The sequence below is a fragment of the Diospyros lotus genome, chromosome 9, assembly GCF_014633365.1.
Source record: "Diospyros lotus cultivar Yz01 chromosome 9, ASM1463336v1, whole genome shotgun sequence".
Classification (NCBI taxonomy): Eukaryota; Viridiplantae; Streptophyta; class Magnoliopsida; order Ericales; family Ebenaceae; genus Diospyros; species Diospyros lotus.
This window is the reverse complement of record NC_068346.1, coordinates 30,689,230-30,710,323: the sequence shown is the minus strand read 5'-3', so window position 1 is coordinate 30,710,323 and position 21,094 is coordinate 30,689,230. Positions and strand designations below refer to the sequence as shown.

The 21,094-nt window shown below is 36.2% G+C and overlaps 2 protein-coding genes and 1 pseudogene across 2 annotated transcripts; 2 read left to right on the top strand and 1 right to left on the bottom strand.

The window, feature by feature from the left end:
- Positions 1-979: 979 nt before the first annotated feature.
- LOC127809356 (uncharacterized) lies at positions 980-2,503 on the bottom strand. Its single transcript, XM_052348117.1, has 2 exons — positions 2,411-2,503; positions 980-1,948 (listed from the first exon to the last, which is right to left on the bottom strand). The coding sequence occupies exons 1-2, from the start codon at positions 2,501-2,503 to the stop codon at positions 980-982; spliced, it is 1,062 nt and encodes a 353-aa protein (XP_052204077.1).
- Positions 2,504-4,746: 2,243 nt separating this feature from the next.
- On the top strand, positions 4,747-7,406 carry LOC127809353 (putative disease resistance protein At1g50180; annotated as a pseudogene).
- Positions 7,407-10,200: 2,794 nt separating this feature from the next.
- Positions 10,201-14,429, top strand: LOC127810397 (probable disease resistance protein At1g58602). The gene is made up of 3 exons (XM_052349863.1): positions 10,201-10,628; positions 10,714-11,436; positions 11,892-14,429. Exons 1-3 carry the CDS (start codon positions 10,310-10,312, stop codon positions 13,715-13,717), a joined length of 2,868 nt encoding a protein of 955 aa, XP_052205823.1. The 5' UTR covers positions 10,201-10,309; the 3' UTR covers positions 13,718-14,429.
- The last annotated feature ends 6,665 nt before the right edge of the window (positions 14,430-21,094 follow it).

Here is a 21,094-nt window from a genome sequence, read left to right as displayed (position 1 = left end):
GCTCTCGGTTTCTAAATATCGACAATCACTACATCAACACTGTCAACAATTTTGCCTAAATATCGACAGTCTTTGTTTAACTGTCGACAGTTGTTTAAATTTGAATTTATCTGTCGACAGCTTGAAAAGAAAATGTCGACAGTCTCTATGGTAGACAACTTTTAACGGCCAAATTTCCTTCTTCCATGATGGTGTCTCCACTTGCAACAGGATGATTTCAAGTTTTGTCTTTCAAACCTCTATAAATACAAGTCTAGAAAGAGAATTCAACACCGAAGAAATCTATCTACAAGCTCCCAAGTGCTCATCAATCGTTGTGCTTCAATCGTGCCATAAGTCACTTACTTTCAAGGCTTGTATTTCATTTGTTTCAAAGCATAATTTTTGGCCTTGTATTTATTTTTGATTACATTGTAACTAAGTGGGCAAACTAATCTCTTGTATCATTTCTTGTGTTCCTAGCTTGTATAGCTAGAGGACCTACTTATCAAAGTAGGGGTTTTATGACCTAGGTTTGCTAAAGGGCTTACTTATTTAAGCAAGAGGTTTGTATCTTCCTAGCTTAATGATAGAGGGCATATCTGGTGTGATGAGAGAGTTATAGTATTTTTCTTGAAAATCCTTAGTGAGGAGTTAAGGTAGTGGATTAGGCGTAGTTAAGCTGAACCACTATAAATCCTTGTGTTCTCATGTGCTTGTGATCTTTCCATTTTATCTTCTCAAGCATTCCTGTATTTCTCACTTGTTTCACATATTTAAATCCCTCATTGAAAAAGATTTTCTATTTTTCATTCTTGTGTTTTTCATTATCAAAGCGAGATTGTCTTTACACGGTTGATACCTCATTACGCCATTTCAATGTCTTGAGGTTTAACTATGCTGTGGTCTTCATAGATGACATCTTTATTTATCAAAAGAATTTTAAAATACCAATTCACCCCCCCTCTTGGTGTGTTCCATAGCACTCTATTCTAACAGACTATCTTGGTATAGGATGGATGGTCACACTATAAGTGTTGATGTACATGTGTTTCTTCAACTGCACATCTATAAATTTTCCAAATTCCTCTCTAATGTTCATTATTATAGCCATAACATGGTTGCAAGGAACACCGGAGCACTGCCACATCCCACAGTCACAACTTTTAGCGTACAAGTTGACAACTACAACCACTGTCTCCTTTAATACCTCATAGTCATTAGCCCTACCAAATATCACTCTCATAAGTCTACCTTTAGTAGCATTGTCATCCAACCTCTTCTGCACCGGTGGTGGAATATCACTTTCCCACATCTCATCTTTGTGTTTTCTACTACTAATCCTCTCCATGATCATTCTTCTTAGGTCCTCTAACATCTGAAGAATTGGTTTTCCTCTAATACACTCAATCCATAAGTTAAAGGACTCAGTGCTATTGTTAGTGACATGGTCCACTTTGCATTCCATGTTAAAAGCATATCGTGACCAATGCTTAGCAGGAATGTTGTTTAGACATTCCCATGCCTTGGAATCTAACTGTTTAATTTGCTCCGTTTCTTGCTTAAAATCGACAATATTGGTTGCCCTTGCAACTGACCAAAATAAAGACCTCAACAACAAACTAGGGAACTTGCTTCTCATATTTGCATATACATGTCGACCACAATATTTGACATGTGAGTTTGGCCATATCTTAGCAAGGGCATTCAATATCCCCTTTTGTCTATCAGTCATACATATGACTATCCTTGATTCTATCTCACCCACACTATCCATTAACAGCTCCAAAAACCACCCCCAACTTTCTGAATTCTCTCCTTCACATACATCAACTGCAAGTGGGAAGAACCCATTGTTGGCATCAACAGATACAACAGCAAGTAGCACCCCTCCATATGGCCCATTCAAAAAACAACCATCAATGTCTATGAAAGGTCTACACCCTATTAAATAGCCTTGTTGTTGTGCCTACAAAGATATGAAAATTCTTTGGAAGTGATGTAACTTCTCAACATGTGGCTTGTAACCCTTGGACATTGCTATTGAACCAGGATTCTTAGTCTTTAAAATGTGGCAGTAGTGATGCAACTTTTTATATCCCCTGATGTGATCACCACCACTTAGTACTGTTGCTTTTTGCTTGGCCCTTTATAGCTTTAGCCTTGACACTACAACACCATAATTTTGCTTCAGTAGATCCCTCAAGACATCTATTAGCATATTAGGATTGTTCTTCAATACTGACAAGTACCTTTGAGCAATCCATGTACTACTTGCTTCAAGACATTTGTTTGCCTTAACACATGAGTGTTTGCTTCTATACTTTTTAACTTGAAATGTGCATCCATCTCTAAGTTGGGATGCATGAATCCTCTAATTGCATCCCTGTGCAGCACACACACATGTCATCCTTACTTTCTCATTTTTTACCCTTTTGATATTAAATCCTTCCTGTATGACATAATCTTTTAGGACCTTTCTGAACTCATAGACATCACTAAATGCATCTCTTTCCTTTAACATGACTTTCCCATTAGTACTTAACTACTATTTTCTTCCTTTTATATGTCTATCAACTCTTGTGGCAATTGAATCTTCCACATCAATTTCAAATTCAACCTCAGAGTCATCATTGCAGTCAGACAAAACCTCACCCTTACTATTAATTTAATCTTCCTCATTTTGAACTTCATCAGCCTCTCTTTCGGAATCATCCCCATTCTGTTTACCACCCTCATTATCACTCCACTCGAATTCTTCATTGGGATCATGGTCCCAATCCTCACGCTGATGGACATTTTGAGATTCTTTTTCTTGAAAAACTTCAGTGTCACCATCTTCTTTATCACTACATTTCTCAGCTAATTCTTCACTTTCACCACTTTCGTTATCAGTATCATTGTTCCCATCAGTATATTCTTCCACGTCATGGTCATAATCACTTAATTCAGTAAATGGTAGCGAAGGGACGGGTTTTTCAACTTGAATAGGTGTCCATTCTATGTTAGCCTCCACAGTTTTAAAACCACGTTCTCTATGCTCATTAAAAATCCTCAAAAATTGCATATCTGTCATAACCTCCACTTTGTCATCTTCCCAAGGTAATTTGACAAATACTTTGCACATATCATCCCCATCTAATCCATCACCAAGAGCCAGGTTCTTCACATTTCTAATTAACATAATCAAACTAATACATTCGAAATTTACCAAGGGCATTTCATATAATTCCCCTAAGAAAGTCACTTTCAGTCGTAATAACCCCATTGGCCTGCATAAGAATACAAAAAAATTCAGAATAGTATATACCTAACATCCAAACTAGGTGCCATTATCTCATAAAAGAATGATAAAACCTTGTATTTCCCAAACAAAATTTTCTAAAAATCTCATTTTCCGTCCCTTGATAAAATGTGAATTTATTACCAGTAAATACAACACAACCATGGCCATATTTGAAGAGCAAGATCATGACCCATACCAAAAGACAAATATGACAAATCAATAAAAACATAATATTATTGATAAATCAATTTTTTTTATCTCATAGTAAGAACATATATAAACACAACACAACATAAAAATACAGTAAGAAGCAACAAATCACAGGAACAAAAAAGAAAAGAAACTTTCTAAACATGAGCCATCGGAAAAGCAACATAAATACACATCACAACATAAAAACACAGTAAGAAGCAAAATAAAAGAATGAAACATAAACTTTCATAAAAAAGCAACAAATCACAGGAACAAAAAAGAAGAGATGTTGACCACCGAAGAAGCAGCGTTTGCGAGTGGCGACGAAGGTGAAGGCGATGGAGGCGACGACAACGAGCAGTAGGCAGTGTTTGCGAGCAAAACGGATATGGGGAGTGAGAGATTTGTAGACGGGTATGAGAAATCCGATCCTAGCAAAATGCAAAGGCGAAGGCAGATGAAGAAGTCTCCTTGCTCCCAATGTTGCTAGTGCTTTCATGCATCGTTGCCAATTGCACATCCACAGAAGCCTATCTTAAATGTATTTGCTCCAAGACGATAGGCCCTAACTTTTACACGCAAGCTTTGAAAGTCAATCCTCGCAGCGTAACTGCAGATATCTGCGGCCTGGCTGAGATCGCCATCCGTTTGTCGGAAGCCAACGCCGAGAAAATGTTGAAGCTGGCTCGATCCCTAGTTAAATCGGCAACGAGTCCTGAGCTAAAGGAGAGATATGCTTCTTACGCAACAATATACGATATGATAGGAGCGTTGGAAGACGTAAGAGAAGTGATGAGGTCGGCGCCAAGTACACCCCAGGTTCAAACGTGCCAGAGGTGAAAAAGACAGTTTTTCCCTCACACTGACATCACGCCATTACACTTCAAGTTAATAATCTTTTGATAGGGTGGAAAATATAATTTTTCAAAAGTGTAAGGGTGTCTTAGTAGTTTCTTAAAATCTCGAGGGTGGTTTTTGATTTTTGCCCAAATAAATGCCAAGACATGGAAAACAATTTGGGAGACAACTTCAGACTTAAATTCTGAACAAATGAATTTGAAATGGACCAAACCATTTGACAAACCTCAAAGATGACATGTAAGAGGATAAAATAGTACTTTCAAAATGTATTTCCAACCTTTAACAAAAAAAGATATGAAAGGCTACTAAAAAGTAACTGTTAAAGAAAAAGAAATCTTTATAATGTTATCAATAAAGCTCTTAGTTAAATGACAATTAATAGTTTATACAACAAATAAATCAAAACAAGACAATCAAGTTTGTTGTACACAAGTAATTCTGATTTTTGTTCTATTGCAGATTCTCAAATTGATGCAAAGATGGAAGAGTTAGGAATGAAAATGGCAAGACAATGTGGGGGCTTACCACTTGCCATTGTTGTGATTGGGGGTCTTCTAGCAACAAAATATACCTTGAGGGAGTGGCAAAATGGGTAGGAAAATGTTGATTCACATCTAATGAATGAAGGTAAATTGTATGGAAGAGGACAATATGGAAGAATATTAGGGGTGTTAAGTTTAAGTTATCACGAATTGCCTTATTAACTAAAAACATGTTTTCTTTATTTGGGACACTATCCAGAAGATTTTGACATAGGAGTGGAGAAATTATGTCAATTATGGATACTTGAAGGTAGTGTACCAGAATCAAAGGAGCATCAACAAACCAGAAAAGAAGAAATAGGTATGCATGTGGCAATACGTTGCTTGAGTGAACTCACACAAAGGTATATGGATTAAGTGACACTAGGAGAGGATTACCCAACACCCATGTTGTGTGTGAAGCATCAAGAAATGGTGCCATCTTGATTGGAGGGCAAAGTTGGCAACCTCAGCTGCCATTTTGGACGACTAATGGAAGGCCACTTGGAAACCATCAACGATGCATCCCTCTGCCCGACGCCTTTATCTGTCATTTGGCCCTTCTGTTAATCGTGATCTATGATCAAGCTATGGCCGTCGATGCTCCCTTTATCTGGTTTAATCTCAACCACCCAATTCTCATATAAATACAATAGTGCCTCGGGATGGTAAGTAGACGAAAGAAATCACAGAAAAGAAAATGGGGGAGAAGGAATATCGATCGGTGTAGGGTTTTGTTTAGGTGAGCATTGTCTTTCATTCTTGTAGCTTTCTATTCTCGTTGTAATCTCTGGTTCTTAGGTTTTCTTCTAATCTGTATTTAATGATTGTAAGGCTATTTTGTTAGAAGAACCATTGATGTACAGTTTGTATGTTCAGATCTTTGTAACCCTACTCGAAATAGTGCAGTGAGCTCTTTCTTCCTGAGCTCAATGTGGACGTAGCCCATTCGGGTGAACCACGATAAATTTGTTGTGTCCTCTTTCTATTTTTGTTCTTCTTTACATTCTATTTTTCTTGCGTTTTTGATTGCGTAAGTGTGGTTAATATTTTTTCTGTTCTATCGAAGCTTTTGGATTCTAAGGTAGTCATTTTTGTAATCTGTTTTGTTTAAGTCTTTTGCTCGGCTCAACAACCCATAAAACATACAAGGTTCAGTTATTGTTGACTCCATGATGTTGTTTTATTGTTGACTCCATGATGTTGTTCGAAATTTATGTTTGTTGAAGGCAAAAGAAGAGAATTTTGTTAAGATCATTGATTATAGACCTTCAAATTGGCAAGTACAACCCTCTTTTTCCTCTATGGATGCATCTTTAACAAGCAATAGCAGTAGTAATACAATACATTGACTCATTATCTATTGGGATTATGATACAAATATTAATTATCTTGGAGAAGAAGAGAGGATTCAGGGGACTAGGATAATTAAATTCTTACTCTGCAGTGTGTAAAGGCAATTGCAATTAATCCATCCTTGCAGGAATTTAAAATTTTTTGGAGCTCTAGATTTTGAGTATATGCAACCTTCTGTTCTTGGTCAAGAAGAGTTACCAAAAAAAAAAAAAAGGAAATCTAATCCTTTTGAGCTACTTGGGATTAAGTAGTACTAAGTTCAAAAAGTTGCCATCATCAATGGGGAACCTAAGATATTTGCAAACACTTTACTTGCAAACTGATGTGGAGATTATAGTGCCAAATGTGTTATGGATGATGGAAGGATTGATGCATCTTTATCTTCCATACTGCGGCCTTTTACATACAAAAGGTAAGTTGCTAATAGATAGTTTAAGAAAATTGGAAACATTAGAAAACTTTACCTCAGATAAGGTTGACGCCAAAGGGCTCTTAAAGTTATCCAATCTCAGGGCATTATCTAGGGTATACTTGAATGGAAAGCTTGACAATAACCTAGCAATGATCAACGACTACTTATTTCACCACAAGCATCGGTTGCAATTCACATCATTTGAAGTTCAAATTGATTACTCTTGTAAGGATAAAAGAATAAGCCTCCTAAAAAAATTTGTCACATATAATCGACTTGCTGAATTGATGAAACGAGGAACCATTGTTGCTAAGCTATCATACTATCTGTTGTCTCCATCCCTTGTGAATTTATCCTTGACCAACTCTCTACTTGAGGACGATCCTATGCCAACTTTGGAGATGCTGCCTAACTTAAGGTTGCTCACTTTGTTTAATGCTTTTGTGGGAAAAGAAGTTTTTTGCTCAATTAGTCGTTTTCCTCGTCTCCAAGATCTTTCCCTCTAGGATATACACAATTTAGAGGAATGGAGAGTGGAGGAGCGACCCATACCTAATCTCTCTACCTTATTGATTTCTTCGTGTAAGGAGTTGAAGAAGATTCCTGATGGATTAAAATTCATCTCCAACTTGAAGTGTCTAGTAATTGCAGACATGCCTAGAGCATTCCAATATAGGGTTCGAGTTGTAACACCCTGCCTCGTCAAGTGTGTCACTATAAGGGTATTTCTGGGAATCTTTTTTTTTTTCCAAGTTCATCACACGTGGTGATTTTAAGAACAATCTTCACATGCAGATAACGAATACCGAGAACCCCAGTCTTGCCCGTTTAACTAACAAGATCAATAATCTTGACAACTAAACGAGACATATTATAGCGCAGCAGGTACATTAACATCAAATACCGTGACCTACCACAAGTTCATACAAGGTGTTTCTACACCGAAACACTTATTACAAAACTACCAAATGATGACAACATTATCATACTACCGTTCATACACAACCAAAATACATACTAAAGCTTTCAAAATGATACAATGACTAGCAAGCTAAACACTGCCGGTCTCAACTGGCCACGTCCTTGCCCTCGCAACAGTCCCTGGCTGGAACGTTTGAATGTTCCAGGGGTATAACCCATATTAGATGATAAAACATCTAAGTGATGGCATGAAACAGTATACTAAATGCATGAAAGACACACGAGCATGACATATACAGACACGACAACATGCAACACGTCTAACTTGAGAAATCTCCCTAACATACTCAATCTCCAGTGGAAAATCCATTCCACACACCGTTGGGGTTGACCTTACCACGACATACTTAATCCTCGAGTGCCCTACCGTGTCACTCGTTCACCTGAATTAACCTTGTCCCATTCTCAAGAAGACCCCGTCCCAACCCCCAAGGACATAACAAGGACATGAAAACCAATGCCCCGATGATATGAAAATCACACACCATGCACCGACTCTTTTGAAAGTAAAAACAGTTGATGCAATATACCACATGTTCAATATGCAAATGAAGCCACATGTACATAAGTAAAACGCCTTTGCAAAACAACCCAAGTTCTTGAGGGTATAACCGCTCACTAGAACTGGTTCAATCACGTGTGCCCTAAGTTCGGGAGGGTAAAACCGCTCACCTAAACCCATTACACACACTCCAACACATTTTCAAGACAAAGTAAGATTAGAATCAAACCACTCACCTGAACGTATATGGATTGCCTCGATCCTCGTGCACGACCTCGTTTTGCGTGCTAAATCGCAAATACTCATACTTATATTCAACCTCAAGCCACGACACTCCCTAAACATCATATTTAATTTAAAGAGCATCAAAATCCATTTTCCTCAATTTCTCCATAATTTCCTCTATTTTTCTCCCAATTTCCACCTCGATAATTCCAGAATAATTATTTTCTCAAACGTTTTTCCCAATTTTTCCACATAATAAATCCTAAAATCATTCAATTAAAATTCTGAAAGGAAAATTACCAAAATGCCCCTTCGCACGTGCCTGGCGCGTGGGTGCAAGTGATGTGTGGCACGTGCAGCTCACGCGCCACCGTCTTCTCCAATATTCCGGCTACCGGCGACGACTCTAATGGCTATGAAAAAGGTACTCTCTTAAAGCCCTTGAGGATTCGATCCCAATGGCATAAATTTCAAGCCGAAAAACACCCGAAAAGGGCAGTTGTAGGTCCGGCGAGGCGGACCGCTTTGATTTTTCTGGCAAGCTTCGAACAGCCTTTAAACATGCTCAATTCGACCCCAAATGCTCTAGAATCCTTCTCCTAAATGCAAGGATCAATAGCCCCTTATCAACTCTTTTTGATTCAACCTCTAACCCCTCCGATTTGAAGCTCCATTTTGCAAAAACCCTCAGCCACTTTGCTTCTATTTATAGGCAAAATTCGAACGATTTTTAGCCAATCAAAGGCCAAGGCTTGGTCCCCAAGCCTCCTAGGGCCAGATATGACCTTCCCTAGCCCTCCCTCAGCTGTCCCATCATCGGAAATGGCCTCCATGTGAGGTTGGAGTGCAGCGGCTGAATTCCTTGTGCGTTCACACTTGAAGTTTTGCTAAATTACACTTCAGCCCCCTTATTTCTTCCATTGTCATTTCGGCCCTTTTCCTTGACCCCCCAAACTATCCAAATATACCACTAAGTTCCACATGTTTAGTACTCTTCGTTTCTCCCTTGAAATTCCCAAAAAATTATCGTTTTGATCTCCCTCGAGTAAATTTAGAAAATTACACTCAGGCCCGATTGATCATTTTGACCTTAAATCTCTTCGTTTCGACCTAAAATCGCTCAAGGGTTGTTTCATACATAAAATCTAAGTCCTCAAGACACTCCATTGACTTTTTGAATATTCCTTACGTCGATTCGATTTTCTCAGTCCGGTCGATAGTTGTACCGAAAACTGTTCCTGATCCAACTTCTTTCATCACCTAAAATCATAATGCGTATTACTTGTCGATACCATTTCATTTTCCTTGGCTATCTAATGTCCGAGGTACTCCCTCTGATCGATTCGGTCGCTTAAGACTGCGATAGTGTACCCTAAAGCCTCATTTTTTTCCAATAGTTCCATTTATACATTTCATTAATTTCCATTTATAGCCTGGGTATTACACGAGTGGTACATGACAAGCTTTGTAAGCTTAGGGATTATTTTTCCATGGTGTATGTTTCGATGGTCAAGTTAGTATTTGATAATTAAAGAATGGGCATAATAACGAGTATTTGATAATTAGAGAATGAGCATAATAACGAGTAAGAAAAGAGTTACTGGTATACCTGCTATCTAAGAAGTTCTGTAAATTGCGCAAGGGATGATTTGAGTGGGGTTTCTTGCCAGATCCATGCCATGTGTTCTTTACTTACGGGTTGAACCCTGGCGTGGTTAAGTTAATCTTCGGTTGGTAGGCTGTTTAAGGAAAGATAGTTTTGTCCTTTAAAATACTTTAATGTTTTCATATTTTAACTATAATAATTATGTTAAGGCTGTTCCACGAGTACAGTTGACTTGTTGACTTCGTGATAGAATACAAATAATGCTGTTGAGGACATAAAAGAATTCAGAAAAGGCAAAGGCAGCGCCTCAATCATTCGAGTTTGAGAGAAGCACAACCAGATCTTCCAAGGTAGCATCAAACGCACTCGATCTCATCGCCCATCAATAATGGCGGAAGCTGTTGTGTCCTTGGCCGTGGCAAGAATCAGTAATCTGTTGATTGAAGAAACGAAGTTTTTACGCGGAGTGAGAGGTCAAGTGGAGGATCTTCAAACAGAGCTCAAACGAATGCAGAGTTTCCTCAGAGATGCTGATAACATTCAGTACACGGACAATAGGGTTCGTAATTGGATTGGGGAAATTAGAGAGCTCGCTTACAAAGTAGAGAACGTCCTCGATGCTTTTGTCCTCAAAGTTGCGTCTAGGAGTAGCCGATCCGGAGGCTTGCGTAACATGGTGCGAAGATTTGTTTGCATCTTCAGCAAAGGTAATTCAAAATCATTCAACTTCATATATTTGAGTCTTTCGTTTTTGTTCTATTAGATTCATAAGATGCGTTAGCGTTTATATAGGTGTAAACTTTCACAAGGTCGGACTGGAGATTGGTGAGATCAAAGTCAAGATCGCTAATCTCACTACCAGTCTAGATACTTACGGTGTTAATCATTTAAGGGAAATTGAAGGCTCAAATTCTGTGCACAACACACAATTCTTACTTAGACGGACATATTCCCACTATATTGAAGAGGATTTTGCTGGATTTCAAGAAGATATAAGAAAATTGGTGGCAGAATTGATGCGTGATGATAACCAATGTCGAGTTGTTTCAATTTGTGGCATGGGCGGGCTAGGAAAGACCACTCTTGCTCGTGAGGTTTATCATCACCAGACCATTAGGCATCATTTTGACAGGTTTGGATGGACTACCATTTCACAACAATGGAGAAAAGAGGATGTCTTGCAAAGACTCTTAACCGACCTGATGCCTGAGCAGAAGGGAGAAATTAAGAGCATGAGAGATGAAGAGTTGGTTAGGCAACTGTTTAAAATCCAGAAGAATAGAAAATGCTTGGTGGTTCTTGATGACGTATGGTCTACTGAGGTCTGGGACATCATAAAGTGTGCATTCCCAAGTGGAAAGGGAGGAAGTAAAATACTGCTTACTAGCCGTTCTAGGAACGTAGCTGAATATACAGATTCGTTTGGCATCATTCACGAACCAGAATTATTTGATGATAAAGATAGCTGGGAGTTATTGCACAAGAAAGCATTTCCAAGATCATCCGAGGATCCAGGTTAGTTTTCTTCTTGGCTTGGTAATCTCTGTTTCATTGAACTCATTCTTTCCTCTCGTTATAGTTGGAAAACAAAAAAAAAAAAAAACAACAACAACAACAAAAACAAAAAAACCAATTTTTTATGCATCTATGTAAATGCCATTCATTTTCATTTGATACTCTCTAATATTTTGCTTATAGAACTATGTACATATGTATTGAACTTATTATTTAATAATAAACACTATACCTTGAGCGTTGAGAAAAATGTTCAAGATAGATGGAAGGTCATCAATTTGGTATCATTAAGGGGCTACTAAAAAGTAACTGTTAAGAAAAAAGAAATCTTTATAATATTATCAATAAAGCTCTTAGTTAAATGACAATCCGTAGTTTATTCGACAAATTAATTAAAACAAGACAATCAAGTTCTTGTGCACAATTAAGTAATTTTGATTTTTGTTCTATTGCAGATTCTCAAATTGATGCAAAGATGGAAGAGTTAGGAATGAAAATGGCAAGACAATGTGGGGGCTTACCACTTGCCATTGTTGTGCTTGGGGGTCTTCTAGCAACAAAATATACCTTGAGCGAGTGGCAAAAGGTGTATGAAAATGTTAATTCACATCTAATGAATGAAGGTAAATTGTATGGAGGAGGACAATATGGAAGAATATTAGGGGTGTTGAGTATAAGTTATCATGAATTGCCTTATCAGCTGAAAGCATGTTTTCTTTATTTGGGACACTATCCAGAGGATTATGACATAGAAGTAGAGAACTTATGTCAATTATGGATAGCTGAAGGTATTGTACCAGAATCAAAGGAGCATAAAAAAACCAGAGAAGAAGAAACAAGTATGGATGTGGCAATACATTGCTTGAGTGAACTCGCACAAAGGTATATGGTTCGAGTGACACTAGAAGAGGATTTCCTAACACCCATAAAACATAGAAGGTTCATGAAATGTCGACTCCATGATCTTGTTCGAGATTTATGTTTGTTGAAGGCAAAAGAAGAGAATTTTTTTAAGATTAATGATTATAGACATTCAAATCAGCAAGTGCAACCCTCTTTTTCCTCTATGGATGCATCATTGACTAGCAGTAGTGGTAGTAATACAATACACAGACTCATTATCTATTTGGATTATGGTACAAATATTAATCGTCTTGGACAAGAAGAGAGGATTCAGGGAATAAGGATGATTAAATTCTTAGTCTGCGGTGTGGGGCTGCAATTGCATTTAATATATCTTTGCAAGCATTTCAAATTTTTGAGAGTTCTAGAACTTGAGGATATGCAACGTGATGATATTGGCCAAGAAAAGTTACCAAAAGAAATAGGAAATCTTATCCTTTTAAGGTACTTGGGATTAGCAAATACTGCTTTCAGAAAGTTGCCATCATCATTAGGGAACCTAAGATATTTGCAAACACTTGACTTGCGAAATGATGCGGGGATTATAGTGCCAAATGTGTTATGGAAGATGGAAGGATTGGTGCATCTTTATCTTCCCCACTGTGTGCTTTTACATACAAAAGGTAAGTTGCGAATAGATAGTTTAAGCAAATTGGAAACATTAGAAAACTTTGACTCAGATAAGGTTGACACCAAAGGGCTCTTAAAGTTATCCAATCTCAGGGAACTATTTGGGGCATACTTGAATGAAAAACTTGATGATAACCTAGCAATGATCAATGACTACTTATTTAACCACAAGCATTGGCTGCAAATCGCATCGTTTTATGTTAAAATTGATGATTCTTGGAAGGATGAAAGAATAAGCCTCCTAAGAAAATTTGTCACATATGATCAACTTGCTGGATTGACGATACAGGGAACCATTGTTGGTAAGCTATCAAACTATCCATTGTCTCCATCCCTTGTGAATATATGCTTGTTCCACTCTTTACTTGAGGATGATCCTATGCCAACTTTGGAGATGCTGCCTAACTTAAGGTTGCTCTCTTTGCTTAATGCTTTTGTGGGAAAAGAAGTTTTTTGCTCAATTGGTGGTTTTCCTCGTCTCCATAAACTTTTCCTCAGTAATATGCTCAATTTAGAGGAATGGAGAGTGGATGAGGGAGCCATGCCTAATCTCTCTGAGTTAATGATTTATTCATGCAAGAAGTTGAAGAAGATTCCTAATGGATTAAAATTCATCTCCAACTTGAAGCATCTAGTAATTTATGGCATGCCTAGAGCATTCCAAGATAGGGTTCAAGTGGTACATGACAACGAAGGAGAAGATTTTCACATAGTTCAACACATCCCTACAATTGAGTTTAATGATTGAGATGTCAACTTGTAAATTGAATTTGAAGATTCATCTCCAATTGTTGTTCTATCAATGTCACCTCACCGTCTTCCTGAACTTTGAAGAATACCTCACTGACGTCTGCAATAAAGCTCGGCTCAACTTTGAAAAATGTTGTTTCTCCATTTTCATTTCTGTGCAACCTAGACAGAAACCTATCGATGTTGTGAATTCTACCATTACTCGAGGGGTGAGTAAATAAAATCGTAAATCGAGTTAGGTTCAGCGGGTGACATTATCTTCATCTCTTTCTCCACTGTTGGTATGATCAATTCTCGGAGATCTCACTGGCCATTGCACAATGGGGTTGGGCCTCGTCGTTTGTGTCCTAGGAGTCTTGATCCTCTCCCGTGCAGCCTGCTCTTCCGTCCAATGTAACTCCCTTCTCACATCAATCAACAATCCGATCAAAACTAGGGTTTGATGTGTTCTCAGTGTGGCTTCTTTGTAGTGATTACAGATAGGTCTCTGCTCAAGATCACTGAGGAGGTATTTTTCGAGCCACCAATGGATGTAATTCTCATAATCTCAGTGTATTGTTTGTGCGTATATCCTAGATACACTCATGTAATATCGTAAACAATGATGTTTTGTCGTTGAATTGCTAGTGGTTGTTGAGTTGGTTTTAGGGCTGGCATTTTGTATGTGTGCGGTGCTGATTGTTCCAATAAAATTCTGATCGATTCTCCCCTACTCTGATGAGAGAACAGGTAATGGTTGTTGTGTGTTGATTTCATTATGCGAAACAATCAATAATCAAATTAAGCTAAAGCTGGATTTTTTGTTCTCTTTTATTTTTTAAATTGAGGTACAAAACAGTTTAGAGTAATCGAAGGCACTTAATTAGAGATGGTGTATAGTACAAAATGCAATTAATATTCTATAGCACAAGGCTTCTAGTGGTATCATTTTGTTGCACCGTATTTTTTACTAACAAGAATGTTTAGTGAAAACCAACAAAAATCGGGTACTATCCAAGAAACAATGATGTTATTTGTTGTGTTCAATATAAATGGCTTTTCTTATATCAGGCCATGAAGGAGTATGACTTGAATTTGATGACCCAAGAGAAATGAATTGACCTATTGTCGATGTCTCCAATTAGTTGAATTTGATGGGTTTTAGTTTAGTGCCAGTTCATCAAAAAGTTGTCCAACTTGGATAGATCAAGCAGTTGAAGCTCATGGCCTTAACTCTAAGAATCATATAAGGAGAACATAATCAATTTATTTTTTGGAAAGTGTCGTGGCTTAGTTGAGCTTCTCTATAGCTTATGCCTTATTTCCCTTTGTTTTCTGCAGCTATTGAATTTGAAGTGAAAATTTAAGCTAAAACTATATTTCAAACTTATTTGAATGGTTACAAGACCCTCTCTTCTCTCTTTTCTATTGTTCACTTGTGTCATACTAGGGGCACCATTACTGGTCTGATGGTGAAAGCTCCCCTTGGTTTTCTGAAATCATTGCATTTGAAGTGATAATCAAGCTAATACCATATAGGTTTAAACGGATCTGAATGGCTACAAGAACCTCTCTTTCTTCTTTTTTATTGTTCCATTGTGTCATACCCATACACCATTACTTGGTCTTATGGTGAAAGCTCAAGCTGCCAAATACTCAAACAAGATTCAGAGTAGAGGCCAAAGAGCAGAGGTAGTTTCTGTCAATTATGACAAAAGTGAGGTCCGTACAATAATCTATCCCTCTTTAACACATTCTGTTACTGGAGCTTGGCAGTTTTTAATAGCTTTCTTGTGTCGTATTACTATAAATTATTCCCCCCTTTTTGTCATTGAATGAGGTCTCGTGCCTTGTAGCTTGCATGTTCCTGGATTTTTCTGTTGTGTGTGTTCTTTTTTTGGCTTTTCCCACAAATTTTAACCGTCTACTTCCTGCAATAGTGAAAAAAAATTTGTTCATATTTTTAACAAGTAATATTTGAGGTGCATCCTTAATGATGCTATAAGCCCTCACACACACACATATTTTATTTGGATTAAGGGGGAGGAGGGGGATGAACTAGTTCTAAGAACGTCTAGTCATGAAGACTTGGATCATTTTCTCCACAGTATTTGTTAGCACTTTTGCACAAGTAATTCTAGTTGTTGCCCTAATTTTGCTAGAATGCTAAAATATTCACATGTAAGGCATTATTATCATTGTCACATCAAAATAATATAACTTTCTCAATTGAATGAGGCAAATTTATCCTGTTCTAACTTCATATTTTTTCATTTATTACATTATGTTTTTTCTTACAAGAATGTACAGATATTTTATCTCTTTATTCCGATAAGTATTTACTGATCTATATCTTTGCCAACAATCATACAGATTCTAATCTCGTGTCTAGTACCTTTTTTAATAAATTTCAGTTGAGATTGACAGATCCATTACACACGCATGGAATTAGCAAGAATTTAGATAAATGATAAAGTGGCAGATTTATATTCTCCAAATAATAGATATAGCTCTGATTTGTCTTCAACTTATGTTAATTGATAGGCCCAATCTGTGTGTTTATATTTCATCTAAATATAGGTCTTTCGCCTCCTCTTGAAGCTGTCACCTGTTTTACATTCCATAAGTGGCACGTATTCCAATACTTTCCAAATGCCTGCGTAAAGACAAATATGAAATCCCAAATGTTTACACCCCACATCCTATCGTTAGGTGGAAACAACTTCAGTTTTTAAAGCATCCAAGAACTCGTGCTTCCAGTTGTTGACAAATCAACTCTATGTGTCCAGTCATCATCTCCGGCCAAGTTTCATGCTCTGTTCCATTTTAGCTGAAAAGCAGAGTGTTTGCAGCCCTCTAGATTTTTAAAACTTGAAGTTGATAAAAGCTCAAGGTTGCCATTTTATTGTGGTAGCTTGGCAGGATTGATAATTTAACCTTGCTCTGTACACTTGGATTTCTTACTGAAAAGGTTAGCATCTTAAGGGTTATACTGTATAGGAAAGAATAGACAAATGGTTTGCCCACTACTTGTTTACAGTAAAAAAATAAAATTTTGTTTTGACCAGTATGATTGTGAAATAATAAGCGATGGTATTCTATGCTAAGTAACCATTTGAGCAGAAACCCCCCACCCCCAGTTAGGCTATAGGTGTCAAAAGGGCCGGGCCGGCCCGGCCTGAGTCGGCCCACGGGCTTTTTAAACAGGCCGGGCCGGCCCTTTTACTAAAAGGCCGGGCTGGGCCCGGGCCCTTTTATCATTGATAGGGCCCGGCCCGGCCCACGGCCCCCCTACAAAGGGGCCGGGCCAGCCCGTGGGCTAGAGGGTCGGGCCGGGCCCTTAGCCCACAGGGCCTAACGGGCCGGGCCCGGGGGGCCCGGCCCTTTTTTTTTCTTTTTTTTTAAATAATTTTTTTAAAAATAATACATATAATATATACATATATAAAAATTAATTTGTTTCTTTTTAAAATATTTTCTATCTTAATTCTTAAGTTTTAAATATTATTTTATTATTTTATATACCTTATAATTTTTCTTGTGAATTGATATGAAAAATAATGTACATATAAAAAGGAAAATGTTTATTTATAATTTAAATATATAAAAAATCTAACTTAAAAATTTTAAATAAATTAATTGATGGTTATTATTTATATATATTGTGAAATTAAATTTTTTAATATCCAATATCAATAATTACTAAATAATAACAAAATTAAAAAAAAAATGAGTAGGGGCCTTACTGGCCCATAAGGGCCTCATGGGCCTGGCCCATAAGGGCCCAACGGGCCACGAGCCGGGCCCTTAGACGGGCCGGGCCGTGGGCCCAATTTCTTTGGCCCACCCGGCCCGGCCCGTATGAACAGTAACAGGCCGGGCCAAAGCCCGGGCCGCCCGGCCCTTTTGACACCTCTAAGTTAGGCTATTCTTCGGATCTTGGAAGGCTGGTTTCTTTTTTCAATTGCGTTGCTACACTCAAGTTTATCAGTTTTCCCCCATTTATTATTATTATTATTATTAGTTTTATTTCTTTTTCTTACAAGTTATTAGAAAATAACCAAAAGTCAAACCAGATCTTTACTACACATTCGAAAGCTATGGATCTTTTGCCGAGTGTTTATATGAACCTGCATAAGCTAGTAATAGAAAGCTGAGCTCCGTATTCTATGATTTGACTCTACTCATTTGCTTTTCATTTAGCTTAGCATATCAACTCAGTGAAGCAGTGTTCAATATTGCCATGTTTGCTTTGCTGTTCATCCCAAATGTTTGCTTTGTTGTCATTACATACAACTAGTTGTGTTCCCCATAAGGACAGTGAGGTGCTTGTGGGTTTTTAAATGGACATCAGATACAAGGAGGAGGTCTAGACATATTGGTTGTTCTGGCCATGACAATTTTTCTGAAGTTACTGCAGTTCCAATTTGTCATCATGATCCACAATAGCAGCAGGTCTTATCTGATGTTGGGAAGGTTGTCCTGCTGTTTGGATAATTGTTATTTTTCTTTAAAATTGGATTCACTCTACTCTACGGAATTTGGCTTCCCATGTGCCCCAGTTCCAGCTTTTTGACAGAATAGTATGGTTTTTGCTTTGATTTTTTTCTTCATCCATCCACACATAGTTGAAGAATGAAAAATAATTTTTTAGAGTATGAGGGTTATGCGACTTCATTTTCATCAAGAACTCGATAAACCTTTTCTTTAATTAAGATAATTATAAAAAAAAAAATTCACATGATAAAAATGCCGTCAAATGAAGATCCACAGTAAGTAGACTCATTTTTGTGTTCTAACAGTGATTGACTAATAAAAAGGAGTGTCGGATGCCTCATGTGCATATATGAGACGATAAACGATTTCAACATCAAATCAAATCAATGCTCTTTGACTCTCTTTTTAACACTAGTTTCATTTAAGCCATCTCCTTCAAAAAAAAAAAAAAATCACAACTCTCCACCTAAGAAATAAAATAATTAAATCGATATTTAAGATTCAACTTATAGTTAGAAACATGAGTTGTCTGAATATTTAATGGAAGGTTTTATCTCAATGATTATAATGAGTTATTATGAATGCCCGATACAAATTTATTTAAATGAAAAGGAAGAAACATACTACCTAGACCCAATCTAGTAAAAGTAAAAATACAAACTCAACAGTCAAGGATAGAATTTACACAAAACATTTGTATAAAGATCATTTAGTGTTGGGATTTTTTGTAATTTGTATAAAGATCATTTACAGAATTAATGGAGGATCAAAAAAGGTCCATGTGTAGTAATTCAAGACTCCTAGATGTTGTAAGTACATTCTTTTATTTGAAAGTTCTAACTTGTTTACCTTAATTATTGACATGGATCACACATCTATCCTTCTCAAACTTTATCTTTGGTTAACCTTTTACAATATCAAGTTTGATTACCTTTGATAGGTGGTTCATACTAACATGCCTAAGTTTTTTATGCCATAACTAACTTCCTACATTTGTCGTGAATAGACATTTTACATTATTTAATATAAGGTCATTAAAATTTATTATAAAAATACTTGAATGTATATGCCCAATAAATGATATAGATGTGTTATTTTTAACCATAGTTTGATGATTCATATATTACAAAAATCGACTAATACTAAGTTATGCTTCAATCCATAAACAATTTAACTATTCTAAATAATAATAGATTGAGCATTACTAACCTTACTAGTATCAAATTTTTTTCCTTTAGCATTGTCTCCAAAGGTAACAAAGCCTCCATTTTCTTATTTGAGTTCAAGGAAATTTGTTAGATCTCCAATCACAAGTTTTGATCATCTACTACCCAATAACCATTTTGAGCAGCTCCATAACCACTTTGTTTGATCCTCATCCCTCAAGGGCCATGAAAGTCATGTTGGTGGCTTCCTCTTGAGGTCATGGAAGCCAAAAGTCTAAACACCATATTCCAGACTTGTGAATGCAATAGTGATTTAATTTTGTCTTTGTTTTAGATGTCTAAGGCGATTTCTCTCAATCACCTAAATAACTTTTGTAATTTTTTTTTTTTTTTGGTAAGAGTTCAAGCATTTAAACTTAAAATCCTGTTAGATTATGTGAACAAGTTCAGATGTCTCCCACAATTTGAACTTTGGAATGTCTTGTTTCAAATATCTAAGATTGTGTTTGATAGCATAAAAAATATATAAAAAATGTCACATTCAAATAATTAAATTTCATCTTTGTTGTTTGACACGCTACATTTTTCACGATATAATTATTAAAATATGTTTTTGTCTCTTTTTTATAAAAAAATTCATCTAGCGAGAGATGATTTTTGTTTTTCATGTAAATTGAAAAATGCTTTGCTTTCTAACTAAATGCTATCAAATATACTCTAAATGTCATCTGTACAAAATTTTTAAGGCATTTTGTTACTTTACTAACAAAGTGAATGTTTTTGTTATCAACAAAATAATTTTACAAAAATTTGTACCCTTGAAACTTAATATCAGGTATACAAATTTTATTGCTAACAAATTTTTAACGTTGTTAAGACCATTTATTTTTTGTTTAAAAGAGAAAAATCAAAAGACCAACTATATATATATTTATTTATTATCCCATGAATATAATTATTTATTGTTCATGATAGTATTTTTTGCTCTCAGATAGGTTTATTTATTATTTATAAACAAGTTTTAACATGTGGGTTTTTTATTTACAAACAAACTTATTAATAAATTAAATTAAATTTATTTAAATTAAACACGTTGAGTATATATATTATAATATATTAAGAAATAAAAATTAAATAACTTTAATTTGTAAATGAACTAAGGTCGAATGGAATACCTTAAAATGTAAATAAGTCAAATCTAAATATTATCAAAACTAACTCAATATAGTCGCCATGACATGATGCAAATGGTAAAATTTTCAAGTTTTTTTTTTTGGGAGTGGTGAGGGATCAATTTTTTGTGGAGACAAAAATATTTTATTTATATGACATTTGTTAAAATGAGCAAAATAAAGAAATATCAAGATAAGTTCGGAATGATTTTCGGACTAAGATATAGAATAATCAAGATAAAGTTAGAAAGTATTTCAATATTTTTATCAAACTGTTTGTTAAATTCTTTGGAATGCATTAAATGACACAGACGTCATTTTTTTCTTATATGTAGGATCAAAGATATGCTTATTTTAAGAGGATGAGAGATATGTATATCTTAAAAAATCAAAATAAGAGATTATTAATGATTTTTTCAAGAATAGTCAGATAAATTTAACAAATATGTTGAAAATGATAGAAGTCCGGGATGCATCCCATATCTTGACTTTTTCACCTTATATCTTGATTAACAAATGCCTCCTTAGTAAAATTGATTGCGTATCTATTTGAGAATGTAT

Excerpts from the sequence above, each read along its gene's own strand:
- LOC127809356 (XM_052348117.1), bottom strand. The coding sequence starts at position 2,503 with ATGTTAAAGGAAAGAGATGCATTTAGTGATGTCTATGAGTTCAGAAAG. Across the intron at positions 1,949-2,410 it reads AAGGATTTAATATCAAAAGG|GCACAACAACAAGGCTATTT; the intron begins GTAAAAAATGAG and ends ATATCTTTGTAG.
- LOC127810397 (XM_052349863.1), top strand. The coding sequence starts at position 10,310 with ATGGCGGAAGCTGTTGTGTCCTTGGCCGTGGCAAGAATCAGTAATCTG. Across the intron at positions 10,629-10,713 it reads TGTTTGCATCTTCAGCAAAG|GTGTAAACTTTCACAAGGTC; the intron begins GTAATTCAAAAT and ends GCGTTTATATAG. Across the intron at positions 11,437-11,891 it reads AAGATCATCCGAGGATCCAG|ATTCTCAAATTGATGCAAAG; the intron begins GTTAGTTTTCTT and ends GTTCTATTGCAG.